Below are 14,019 nucleotides of genomic sequence, written 5' to 3' on the forward strand. Positions count from 1 at the left end.
TTTTGCATGTGCTTGGATCTGCTAAATTAAAATTCTAAAATTTCTCCCGTAATTTTACTGTACTGAAAAAGAAAAGAGAAAGAAGATTACACCTAAAGCTTTTGATAGCATTTGTTTCTCTTAGTTTATATTAGCATACTTCCTAATTTATTTTTTTTAAGAATCTCAGCCAGGTTTCATGTAATTTCCACCTTGGTTCATAATTCCACTGAAGTTTTGAGTTTCAGAATGATTTAAAGATTCCTATGTTATATCCTTTCATGTCACAAAATAGGAGTAATAAATATGTCTGAAATATGGATGAAAGTTCATTTCAATATATTGTAGCATCTGATTGAGAAGTGAGTTTTATTGGAAATTAATACATTCACTGTGTACATTTCTAAGCTTAAAGGAAAGCATTGGTAACAGGATGCTTAAAGAAATATTAACTCAGTATATATATTTTTTTACCCAATGTACTTGAAAATTTACAACAGGATCTTTATGTATTTCTTTTCCTTCTGTGGCGTCGCCTTTCACTGAGAGTAGGGAAGAAGGTTGTGGCTCATTGTAAGCAAACACTAATTCTTTTAGATATACAAAAAAAAAGGCAGTTTTACAAAAGTTGATTAATTCTCATAATGCACTAAAACTACTGCTCTTGTGACCATGGAATTTATCAGTCAGCAAACTGCTTTTCTCTCAGTTAGATCACCAGTTGCTTTCTATTAAAGTATACTTTGAATTACTGTAGCTTTCTTGTCTTTGTAATTTAACTAACATATTTAGTTGCTATAAAGCTTGTACTGATGTAATATTACTGGTAAATTATCATATAAACTTTCTGAAATTTTTACAACATATTTAAACCTAGTAAATGTATTTAATTAAGAGTAATAAGAAAAGATCCAGTCAGCACCATGTTTTCATTGTCCTGTATAATTCATTAACAAGAGAAAAACAAAATTGCATGATCAGAATTACAGGATCTGACACCTTCTATTCCTCTTTAATTCCCCAGGGACCGAAGGGCGAGAAGGGCATGAAAGGAGAAAGGGTAAGTGTTGGTTTTGATCCCACAGCCTCTATTGCATTGCTGTTTCTTTGTTTTCTTTACATGAACTGTGACAAATGTATGATACATACTTTTTACTTCATTCTGCCATACGAGTTCACTTTGATCTTTTTTCAAGGATTGGCTTCTCTTCTCCTATTTCAAAAGACAAACTTCTACTTTGCTTGCTATATAGTCATTCTTTTTGGAGAAAAAAGAAGCATGTTCTCTCATCACTACTATTCACTATTCACTTTACACTCATCGCAGAGGGCTTACTGCCGTCATCATAACATCTTCCTCCTTATCATAAGTAATTCAGCCTATTTTGAACACTTACTAAAACTAGGGTAATCAGGGACGGCGTGGGCGTCGAGGCAATGCTGGACCTAAAGGAGAGATGGGAGTTCCTGGCCTAGATGCTCCTTGCCCGACAGGACCTGACGGCCTTCCTCTACCTGGGTGCGGTTGGCGGCCGGGTCAGGTGAGCTAAGAAGTCTTGTCGAGTTGAGGTTTCTTTAGTTTTATTTTGCTGTGTGATGTAGAGGATTTGTGGGAATTTTATTATTATTTTTTATTTATATTTTTTTTTTCTAAAGTTTAGAGACAAATTGTTGTTGTTTAAAAAAAAAGGAAAAAAAGAAAGAAAAAAAAAAAACTTTGGTTCTACAGGAGCCTGTTGGGAAGGTATGTGACTCTTTGAAATGGTTTGTGTAAAGAGTGACACTTTAATGCATTGACTCTGGAAATATATGCTGTCCACTGTCCAATGTATATATTTTTCTATCACTAATTCAAGGAATGGAATAAATAAGTGAGGTCAAGTAGGTCTAGTAATTGTAACTAATTGGTCACTATACGCTTAAAAGAAATTGTGTTGAAACAAAGCAATAGTGGACAGTGCACATATTTGTATACTTCCAGTGTCAATGAGTTAAGAGAAAAAAAATAATTGCATGGTTTAATAATTAGAGATAACATTTTGCTTGTCTAGAATTGGGGAAAATATTCCAGTATACTTTACTTTCAGAAGGGAGGGAATTATGACATAGAAAGAGTGGGTGCATGGAGAATACTATTAAGTGAATTTTCAGCCACTTCAAACTTAAATACTATTTTAGATTTGAATAATTGCATAGGTTTACGAGGTCATGTGTGTGCACACACTATGCACATACATACACACATGCACTCATGCAATCACACCCATATGCACATGTGCTAACACATATATAATGATATATAATGTTATATAAAATAATGTTATAAATTTGTGATATTGATTGTAATATTGATATACAGTCTTTATACAGTATACATTTGAAGTTCTTTTCACACCTTATTTCTACAACAAACTAGATATCTTAGCTGATATATTTTGATATATACTCCTTACTTACAGGTTTCCATTTTAGTATTTAGAGAATATTGTTTTAGTTAACATGTGTGTTTTATAAGAATGTAAGTGATGAGTTGAAAGTGAATATCACACTTTTTATTCCTATCATTTTCTTCTCTGTGTTACATTTGTTTTCAATTATGAATTGTTGTGAGCTTGTGTAGATTTTGACATACTCTTGAATTTATCTCTAAAGAAAACTTCATGTGTATGAGCAGTTTTGTTCTACCATGAACAAAGACACACAAATGGAATTGTAGTTGCAGCACTAACTATGACCTGCCTATAGCACTTGCTGCTGAATGTTGTCCTGAAGAGCTTTCCTTATCTCTCCCCCACTGTCCCCTTCCCCTTCCCCTCCCCTCTCTCCTCCCCCATCATCCCCTAAAATCAAGTTGAAAAAAGAAGCTTCATGAAAGCATTTATGGAGTCACCTTGTAACGCTAGCTAACTTGCCTCCTCATAGGGGAGGAATATAATGCGTCCCTTGGGTGTGGGTGTGGGCATCAGTCCCATTGATGCATCTCCATTGGAGCCACCCATCACCACCTCCACGATTGCGCCTTTGGATGACTATGACGACTATGAAGACTATGAGGATGAGGACTCTAAGAAATGAGATCCGCACTAACTCACTAACACCTCATCAGTCCTGGGCTGTGAGTTGCTGTGTCTGGTCACGTAGAGAGTTTGGATGAAGTAACAGAGGTTGTGGCCTCTGCTATGAAAGGCTGCTAGAATTCATTGATAATTGTCATTGAATCTTCTTGCTCATATTATTTTTCTCTTCAAGTATTATTGCTATTGTTCATTATTTAAAAGAATATAATTTTTGCAAATTTCTTTAGTTTTGTTGCCTATTGCTTGTATCTCACTGTTATTTTCTTATAATGTATGCTTAGATTTATTACATGGCTGTATATTTGTAATGGATGTTTTGTAAAGCTTCATTTATACTTTGTGTGTAGCAAGAGTAAAGGCTGCTATGTATCACCTAATTTATATGGAAATATTTGAGGTTAAGTGCTTATAGTATGTCAAAATTATACATTATTTTAAAAATATGCAAAGATTAAGTAATCAATAATGCCTATAGTCATTATGGAATCTTGAATTATATAACAAATATACCTTGAAGCAGATACAAAAGCCTTCCAAGCAAACTTTACATGTCATTTTCTTCATATATAAATTCTACCTCGTAAATGGTGCCCATGGGGTTTACTTTTCTACAAGATTGCTGTTTGGGAATGCAGATACTAGGAAGCATTGGGCTTTATTTTTAACTTTATTATCCCTTGGCCACAGAGAGAGGCTTATGTGCATGGTTATTTTATTAGAACAAGCAAGACACAGGAATTTTTCTGCTTCTCATTCTTTAATTTTATGCTTTGATGTGATTATTATTTTAGTGATGTTCATTCAGCATCTGAACATAAAATTAAACTTGTACTAGACAGTGAATGATGTCAATAGTCATTTGACATTTCTGTTTATTATGTAATAGGCAGTGGAATTTCTTTATGGAAATGCATACTATTTTTGCATGATTGTTTTTTTAACAATGCTTGATAAACAAAGCTCTATTATTCATTATCTTGATATTACACTGTAGTTTCAGCATGAAATGATCATTCCTTATGTTTTTAAGCATTTAACTGCATTGCATGATAACATGATATTATTATATCAGGAATTTGAATCAACATATAGTACATTATTATTACCAGAATACTTTTTCCTGCTTTACTGTTTACATGAAGATACCTGTAGGTTCTACCCATGAGAATATTAACTATATACTGTATTATATTATAAAATGGCAATTGTCTTAAATACTAATTAAGCATTCTAATTTTCAGAGCTTTAAAGACCTTTTTGATCGTCATTAGTGGCTGCAGAAGTAAAGGTTATGCCAGCGACAACCATGGATACAAGTAGATCCAGACTATCTCACATTGACATTTTGGATTAGAAGAAACAAGCAAGAAATGTTACAAACCTTTAAAAACAAGAAGAGAAAATAGAAGTTATAATTCAGTAGATTTTCTGGACAGCCATTGGTTTATATGTCTTTATGTTTACAAATTCAGATCAGCCTTAAGTTCAAGCAAAATGTACTGAACATGTTGAAAGAAGCGTTGGCAGTGAACTTTAGATTTTTCCCTTTGTATATAGTGTACAGAAGTTTCTACTGTCCTTGGTCCACAGTGACGGTGTATAGTGAGTTCCTTTATGTTGACCCTTAATTTCAGTGCTTACCTTGAAACTAACACAGAGGGGCAGACCTCTACTGGACATCACATAAACTACAGTATGGTACTGCATGGATGTTTAGTGTGCTACTCCTGTATAGCAAGCATGTTACAGAATAACTGCCATAGTTTAGTAATTGTTATACAATATGTTTTCCTTTTATGTTAAAAGGTATGCACTTTGTTATTTTTATTTGATTTTTTTTTAAATGCTGATGTTTTTTTGTTTGTTTTTTAATGTCTTTTAATTCAGATTTTTTGTTTATCTTTTTTTTTTTTTTGTTTTAGTGATTTGACAAGTGTATTGCATAAATTTTAAGAAACTTCATACAGATGACTTAAGATGAGAAAATAAAAAGCATATATGGTAATGAAATGTTCAACAGAGCTGCCATACTGAATATATGCAGTGTTCACATCGGAACGTATATATATATCAGATTTACAGTGTAGCAAATACAGGAATGATCAGCACCACTGTGTCATGCAATGTCTCCATGTCCAAAATATAGAAGAACAGTAAAGCAAAATGTAATCTTCACAAAATCTAAACTTATCCATTGTTTTGAGGATCCTTTAGTAATCAAAGAACTTCTCTTGTATTTGCATTAACTTTGACCTCTTTTTAGAGAGTTCCCTTCCATATTTTGGGCACTATGTGAATAAGAAAGTGTTCTGAGAGTTTTGAGCAAACGTAAATAGTTAGTGCAGCTGTCCTGTTGTGCCCGATGATAGGTGGAGCCTGACCCCCTCTGAGGGATGAGTAGCCCTGTTGAACAGTGAGGTGACAAGCACACAGCAGATGTGTAGTTCTTTAAGCCAGTCTCCGAAGTGGAGAAACTCAAGGATCAAACCTGTCGATGGATGAAGGATATACAAGAGATCTTCCAGTTTTTTTCATTATTTTCGTAACTTGTAATAAAGAAATCAAAGTTTTTAAGCACAAAATATCCAAATGTTAAGATACTGCAAAAATATTGTTGTGAATGAACTTTTATTGGTGATTAATTTGTATAATAATTTTAACAAAATGTGATTTTTACCTTATAAAGATGAATTTATAACAGTTGTTGTGTTGTTTGATATATAAAGTGAATTGAATAAGTCTGTACATTTACTTTGTAAAAGAGAAAAAAAAAAAGTGGCGTTCATTCACAGCAATACCCTGACTTTCTTTTCTTTATTTGTTTTCAGCTCAATAGTGAGCAAGAATATCTAAAAAGAATAAAGTTTCTTAACCTCATAAATTGTAAGACATATCCACAATGACAATTCAGCCACTTCTGATAATTGTTGGTTTGTTGGACAGCTGAGAATATCACAAGGCACTGCTCATATCAGAAACGTACCCAGTGACCAGCAGTTATTCATGTGGTTGAGGCTGATTGGAATTTAGGAGAAACATTTACAAAACCGTGTATGGTTGACTCGAGTTCAAAAGTCCTAAACCTTGAGTGTTAGGATGTAAAAATTACTCCAGAATGATTTTGTTTTTACTCAGGATGTAAGCTTCCAGTAGTTAAAAGAAATTATAACCACTGTATATTGTGAGTACGTTTAAATACTTTTTGTAGAGATGATATAATTCCAGTCTTTTTTTGAGTTATTTAATAGGAAAAAATTCTAGTTATAAGTTGATTTATAATTATTGACAATTTCATTTCTAATTAATGAAAAAATACTAGTAAAGGACTTGAAAGAACACTGTGGAATATTTCTAAGTAGTTAGTTATATTAAAATGTTAAAAAATCAAATAATACTTTTGTCTCATTATACTCATCTTCAATGCTAAACTCAATTAGTTATTGTGTGTTTGATAAATTTAGAATACATATATTACCTCAACATATTGCTGCAGTAGAAATGCTCAGTTCCTCATGCTAATCGATGTCTGTGTGCAAAGTGTTTTTGGTAGTGTGGGTGCCACCTAATTGTGTGTTTGTATAAATGAATATGTTCTCACCTGTTTAGGAGAAGCTAAAGAGATTTTGGATGTAAATATTGATGCCCTCCAGAAATTTTTTGCATGTTTATGTAGTTCTTTAGGTAAGGACAAGAATAAAATGCATTTGTTTATTTTTATTAGCCAGTAGAATCTCAAATTAATCTATTATTGTCTTTTGCTATAGTTACCATATGTTTTTGTGGGACATCTTCTAGTCAGACTGCCTATACATTACTCATTTTGAATTCTACTTTATACTATATTTTTGATAACAAAAATACACAAGACCTGTAGATGATATGCATGTATCATTTGAATTTATGTTGGAAGTTATGCTCGACAGGATTCCTTTCAGTACCACTACCTGACAGATGGAAAGCAGCTTTTTGAGAACATGTGTGAACAATGACCAATGGGAGATATGTATGGTAACTATAGTGTGACTTGTATGATAGCCCTAATATACAAGATCATGATTTTGATACAAGCGGTCACAAGTGCAAAGTTTATGCTAAGTCCCTACCCTCCATATTTTCTCCCCTTCTTACTTTATTGACTCTGTGGCATTCACTGGTTGGGTAAGTATTGTATGAAAGCATGATCTTAATATTAAATTCCTTCCCTCATAAGATAGTTGTAGCTAATGCCATGGGCAAAGTAAGAGGAAACTATGATTTATACAGTCTTATTAATGATAACTAACTGAATAAGCCACTGTCAAAGTCTCTGAGATTTTCATATTATGTTAGGACAAAGAAAAAAATACAAAAAAAAACTTTGCAAGTACATACACACACTATTAAGCTCTTAATTGTTTTTAAAGCAAGAAAAGAAAGGATCTGGGAAGAACCCCCAACTTTTTTGAGCTTACAAAAGAAATAAATATTGCAAAAAAAAAGTCTATGGATGTCACATCATCTATAACGTAGATAAAGGACATTCACCTGCTCTAGGCACTGCAGCTTCATTTTTTCTAACTCTCGAGCCTTGTATAGTTTTGAAGTAAGGTTTGAGTAATGTAAAGCTTGTAAGTTATGAAATAAAATCTGTGTATGATTGTGAGATGGAATTTTCTTGTATACCTTTTTGGTTTTATTGATATTATAACTAATTTTCATATTTTCAAATGGAAAGAACATCATAGGAAAAATGAATTGTAAAGGAAATGCATATTTTGAAGGTAAAAGGGAAATTGCAGCAGACCACTCAATATCAAAACTCAAAGCAAATTCCAGTTTGAAAATTTTTGAATTTATTACATGACAGAAAGAGACAACAAAACTTACAGCTTCCTACTCGGTAAAATAAAAAAAAATATATAGCAAACTTATAAGGAAAAGAGGATTAAGTTGTCAATACATTGATGAGGAGGTGAAGATGATTACAAAATTGTTAAAGGAAAAAAGTATTTGAAATGAATTATCTTTCCATTTGGTGCTGCTGAAATATTAACCCAATGCCGCTGGGAACTTGCTTTTTTTTGTGTGAAATGTATGCACATAGATGGCTCTGCTAGTGCTTAGCCACAAAGAAGTCAATTAGTAGATCTTGTGACCTTATCTGACTTCACCTTTACTTGAATTGGTGGGAAAAATGTTTTTTTTACTAGTGCTGTGAATATTGATGGTGTTATTTTTATTATGGACATTATTATTACTGTAATGTTATAGACATTAGTAACAGCAAAGATAGAGTAAAATATTTTTGTAAATCAAGGAAAAGGGTAAATGGGTGAGATAGGCAGTACTTGTAATTGGCTCATTGGTGACTTGATACAAGTGTAGCCATCTACGTGTAAAAACAATAAGTAAAGTAAACTCAGTTTAACCCATTGCTCCTGGGCATGGCATATACGTACATGCCATGCCCAGGAGCAATGTGCTAAAACAACCAAAATTACATTTTGTGGTGACAATTGTGCTACTATACTGACTTGATTACATAAGTTTAAAATCACAAAATGCATGCAAAGGCCTAAACTGATATACCCTTCAAACAAGACAATGCAGAAAGCCTAATGGACCAATATTCACGAATCCCTGATCCATGACAGTCCAAACAATAGAAAAGTATCCCCTTTTGCCTTCACAGTTTCTATAGAAATATGAACGTTTTCTTTGAAAAGTGTAATAAATGGCTAAAAAAATGCATTTTCGATTTTGTTTGACCATAAATTTAGCGAAAACAATACATCAAAGCTATTGCTACTATCGCCACGAGTGGTAGTTTGTAGCGATTTTCCCCATAACTTAAGTTTTCTCTTCGGAGTACAGTACTGAAGCGGAAGTTAAGAGTTAATTATATGCATCGAAGTCTACTATGCAAAATAAAAAGCCGCAGATTTTAGTTCTTAGGTGGCAGCAGCAGTAACGTCTTCAATATTTTACAATAATTTTCCATGCACTTAATCGTGTTTGTTCTTCTGCCCGTCTCCATACGAGCTAAGTATATAATTTCTAATTGTGAATGTATATGGTACTTTCTTACTTTAAAGTAACTGATACATATACGTATATTTTATTTATGAATTACCAAATGATAGAGACAATACTCGGGCCAAACACGAGAAACTGAACCTTACCTTAACATTTGGAAAATACAAAAAAAAAAAAAGAAAAAAAAAAAGAAAAAAAAAAAAAAAATCTAAGCAACAATATTTACAATAATTATAAAGATGTGATGACTAGTAAGTAATCATATCCAAATATAATAGAAATAACAACGACAATAGTAAAAATAATGGCAATACCACTGTTGATGTTAAATATAACAATAGCGATCATGAATATGACAAATAATAATTATTATATTGGTAATGATATATAATTATGAATACTAACAATATGGACATCTGTCTTGTCTGCAATTTCACAGGCGTGCCAACCTGACTGTTCAGCAGGTCAACTTTTTTTATTTTGTAACTCTTCATTTGGGCATTTAAGGAGTATTTGAAAGATGTTTTAAAAATGAAACGCATGTAAATATGATACAGAATTACAAAGAGTGGCATAACTTAACATTTTCGCCCAAAAGAGTCAATGAAAAAACGTAATACAATTGATATGAAAGGAGCATTAATAAAAGAGGAATAACTGATCGTTTGAATTCCTTTACTTGACATACATTTGTCTTTAAAGTCACAGTAGACTGTCTATGATTATTTTGTAATAAAAAAACAAGAATTCAAATAAGTAATACTACATGTGTTTTTTTAGATTTATCAAAAGGCAGATAGATGAATAAGCACAGCCAGATATTCGAAATTGCAGGTTTTAAGTATTCTCAATATCCTTGCTGTTCCCACTAATACTTGCCTTTTGTAGTAATTTAATTTTTATGGTGATTCCCAATTTCTCCAACCACTTTTCGATATTATTTTGTCACATATAAAGGTTACCGGAACCACTTCAACTTTCCTAACATCCCACATCCTTACAGTTTCTCCTTTAAGATCTTATTTCTCAACTTTTTCTTGTTCTTTTACATGTATCCTGTTAACATCTGGGGAAGCACTAGCTGTTACCATTCATTTTTTCTATCTTTTTTTCAGCTACAACACTGTATGATCGTCTTGCCTCATTTACATTTACACTTACACAAAGCTTATTGTCATTATTATTATTATTATTATTATTATTATTATCGATTATCACTGAAAGTTTAAAAAAAGAAAGTGAAAATGATATTACTATTCTATTATTACTATTTACATTATTATTATTATTATTATTACTGTTATTATTATTATATCATTACTATTGTTATTATCTTTATTATTATTATTATTATTATTATTATTATTATTATTATTATTATTACTATTATCATTAACTTCTCCCCCATCTCCCAATCAGTTTCTGTTTTCACTTCCCTTCGCTTTTTGTCAATGTTGCTTACCAGAACCTTCATTTCCAGTCTATCCTGATAGAAAGTCTGAAAAGTTCCTTATTCAGAGATGCCGTGCTCGTCTCTATGAGAGTTGAACAATCCTCAACTTTCTTTTTCTCTTTCATTCTCTCTCTCTCTCTCTCTCTCTCTCTCTCTCTCTCTCTCTCTCTCTCTCTCTCTCTCTCTCTCTCTCTCTCTCTCTCTCTCTCTCTCTCTCTCTCTCTCTCTCTCTCTCTCTCTCTCGCTCTCCCTCTCCCTGTCCTCCTCCCTCTCCCTATCTCTTTTCCTTTCCCCTGTAAACATTCGCTGATAGGAATGGGATCAAGCGAGTAACAATCACACACACACAAATACAGACTAAATAAATTCTAACGAAAATTACATCGAAAAACAAAATAAAAGCTAGACATGTTGGAAGTTAATAAAAATGGCTTTCTAATTGATATTCAAGATGACTTAAGGAGATATCTTGCAGGTTAATAGTTCCAAACAGGATTTTAATTGATATTCAAAATGGCTTAATGAGTTAGATACCTACTCTCGAGGCTAGGGTTCTTTTTCGTGGTAATTGATAGATAAGTTTTCTTTTGATTTTAATGGTAATTATATATGTTTAATATATGATTTTAATATTAATATTTATTAAAAGTAGAGCCAAGCTGACGGAAGAAATGTTGTGGGAAGGGATTCATGGTTTTATACATTTTACTTTCAGAAATGGAATATTGAAGGGAAATTAAATAATATATATATTTCCTTTTACTCACGTATTATTATATTACAATACTTGACTCTATTATATATATTTTTTTTTACTCACAAATTATTATATAATCAATTAGGATAGTTACTGTTGTTTTTATTTATTACACCTGCCTGATGACTTTAATCTGGAAAAGTCTTCGGTACATGAAGATGATTATTTCAAATAAGTGATAATAATAATTTGTACCTCTCATATTTCACATCATCGTTATTTTATTAATATTATTGCAGTTCTGTTTATCCCTCATTGTCTCAATCTTTCTTTTTCTCTTTCTCTCGTTCTCCCTTCTCCTTCTCTATGTCTCTCTCGGTCTCCCCTCCCTCTCTTCCTTTTCTCTTTCACTCTGTTTTTGTCTCTCTGTGTCTCGTTCTCTCTCTCAATAATCTATCACTATTAGAACCAAATTAATTCGGAGAAAAGTATCATAAAAAAATATTTTATTTATATTTTATTTTAGTATGTTTATTACACCTGCCTAACGAATAAACTAGAAATAATTTGTATACATGAAGGGAAAAAAAAAAAAATGGTTTCTCATACTTCATATCATCTTTATCATTGTTGTAAAATACTAAAGTATCTGTTTATCCTTTATTCTGTCTCTATCTCTTGTCCCCCCCTCTCTCTCCTTCTCTTCTTTCTCTGTCACTCTGTCTCTCTTGTGTCTCATTCTCCCTCTCAATAATCGGGTCTTTTCCGTTTGGCGTACAGCGCTAAAAGTAATTTTAATATAGATTTTTCTATGTATTTTTGTCCGTAGAATCAGAATATCACATTATTTTTTTGGAGAAATTAACAGTTTTTGAGTTATTTGCCTTTAAAGTTATTTTCTTCCTATCTATTACTGAAGGTTAGGGGTTAGGTTAGGTTAGGTTAGGTGTTAGGTTAGGTTAGGTTAGGGGTTAGGGGTTAGGTTAGGTTAGGTTAGGTTAGGTTAGGGGTTGGGTTGGGTTGGGTTGGGTTGGGTTAGGTTAGGTTAGGTTAGGTTAGGTTAGGTTAGGTTAGGTTAGGTTATTTTGTAATATCCACGGTAAGTTAACATTACTTTTCTTCTCCATGATTTCACTCTGAAAATACAGAAATATGGATTAGATAGGGAGAAAATAACTTCAAAGGAAAATAACTTAAAAACTGTTCGTTTCTTCATAAAACGGTTGTCATATTCGGATTCTACGGACAAAAATACATAAGAAAATCTATATTAAAATTAATTTTAGCGCTGTACGCCAAACGGAAAAGATCCCAATAATCTATTATCATTAGAACGTAATAACTTCCAAAGTAGAAAAAAAAAAATATAATGAAAATTAATAATTAATTCAGTTTGATTTTAGTATGCTTATTACACCTGCCTGACGATTAACCAGTAAATGTTTTGTATACGTATTGTCTAATATTCCAAACAAATGATAGTTTGTTATCATTGTTGTTGTAAATAATTTCATTGTAGTTCTATTTATACATTATGTGCTAACTTTATTACATTTATCACCGATGCTTTATTTTCATGAATAATATCGATTTTTCGACATTGCCATTTTTCTCATAAATTTATTAGCATTGTTGTCATAATCACTGATGTGAACGTAGGTCTTCCTATCTTAATCTGTTTGCAAGTATTATCTCCATTCCCTTCTTTCTCTCAGTCGACCCTCCTCTCCTCTCTCTCTCGCAATCTTCATCCCTTTCAATCTTGTCTCCTCGTTCTCTCTCCCTCTGCCTCCCTCGTCTTTCTTTCTATCTTTCATTCTCCCCCTCCCTCTCACTCTGTCTCTCTCTTCTTTCTTTTTTTGCACTCTCTCTCTCCCCATCCCCCCCCCCCTCTCTCTCTCTCTCTTCTTTCTTTCTCGTTATCACTGGTTCTCTCTCTTTCTCCCCTCCCCCTCCTCTCTTTCTGTCTCTCGCTCCCCATCAGATAAGATCTTTCTCCCTTTCTTTGCCAACTAGAACGTTCATTTCTAGTCTGCCCCGATAGAATTTCCTTAGAGTTCCTGTGCCCGTCTCTATAAGAGTTGAACAATTTCCATCTTTATTTTTCTCATTCATTCCCTCTTTCGCTCTCCCTGTCTCCCACTCTCCTTTCCTTTTCCTGTAAACATTCGCTAGTAAGAATGGGATGAAACGTGCAACAATCACACACAAAATAAAGGTTATTCTAACGACAGTGACATGGAGAGACACACTAAAGCAAAACAAAATAAAAGACAGAAGTTAATAGTTCCAAAATAACTTTCTAATTGATATTCGAGATGGCTTAACGATTTAGACACCCGTCTTTGAGGCGGGGGGACTAGGGTTCGATTCCCTAGTCCTTTTATCTTTAGTTTTTTTTTCGTGGAAATTGATAGATCAGTTTTCTTCATATTAACAATGGTAAAGATATATTTTTAAGATATGAATTTCATATACACTTAAATTACGAGTAGAGCCAGACGGACGGAAGAAAAAGGAGAAGGGATTTAACGATATTGGGATTTAAACTTTCAGAAGTGGAATATTGAAGAAAGCCTTATAAATGTATTGTAAAGCTTCCTAAAATTATTTTGTAAATTGGATCGTCTACAAACTTGTATTATGAATTTTAGTATATTTATTACACCTGCCTGACGATTAACCAGTAAATGTTTTGTATACGTATTGTCTAATATTCCAAACAAATGATAGTTTGTTATCATTGTTGTTGTAAATAATTTCATTGTAGTTCTATTTATACATTATGTGCTAACTTT

General features: G+C 32.6%; 1 protein-coding gene across 1 annotated transcript in view; it reads left to right on the forward strand.

Annotated features, from left to right (window-relative positions):
* Nucleotides 1-7,698, forward strand: part of LOC125044799 (collagen alpha chain CG42342-like) — a 41,684-nt gene extending 33,986 nt beyond the window's left edge. The window contains exons 23-26 of the mRNA XM_047641759.1: nt 1,004-1,039; nt 1,386-1,520; nt 2,902-3,094; nt 4,298-7,698. Coding sequence (XP_047497715.1) covers nt 1,004-1,039; nt 1,386-1,520; nt 2,902-3,054 — 324 coding nt within the window. The 3' untranslated portion in view covers nt 3,055-3,094; nt 4,298-7,698. The remainder of the gene's footprint in view (nt 1-1,003; nt 1,040-1,385; nt 1,521-2,901; nt 3,095-4,297) is intronic.
* The last annotated feature ends 6,321 nt before the right edge of the window (nt 7,699-14,019 follow it).

Source organism: Penaeus chinensis, chromosome 36, assembly GCF_019202785.1.
Source record: "Penaeus chinensis breed Huanghai No. 1 chromosome 36, ASM1920278v2, whole genome shotgun sequence".
In the NCBI taxonomy this organism is placed as follows: Eukaryota; Metazoa; Arthropoda; class Malacostraca; order Decapoda; family Penaeidae; genus Penaeus; species Penaeus chinensis.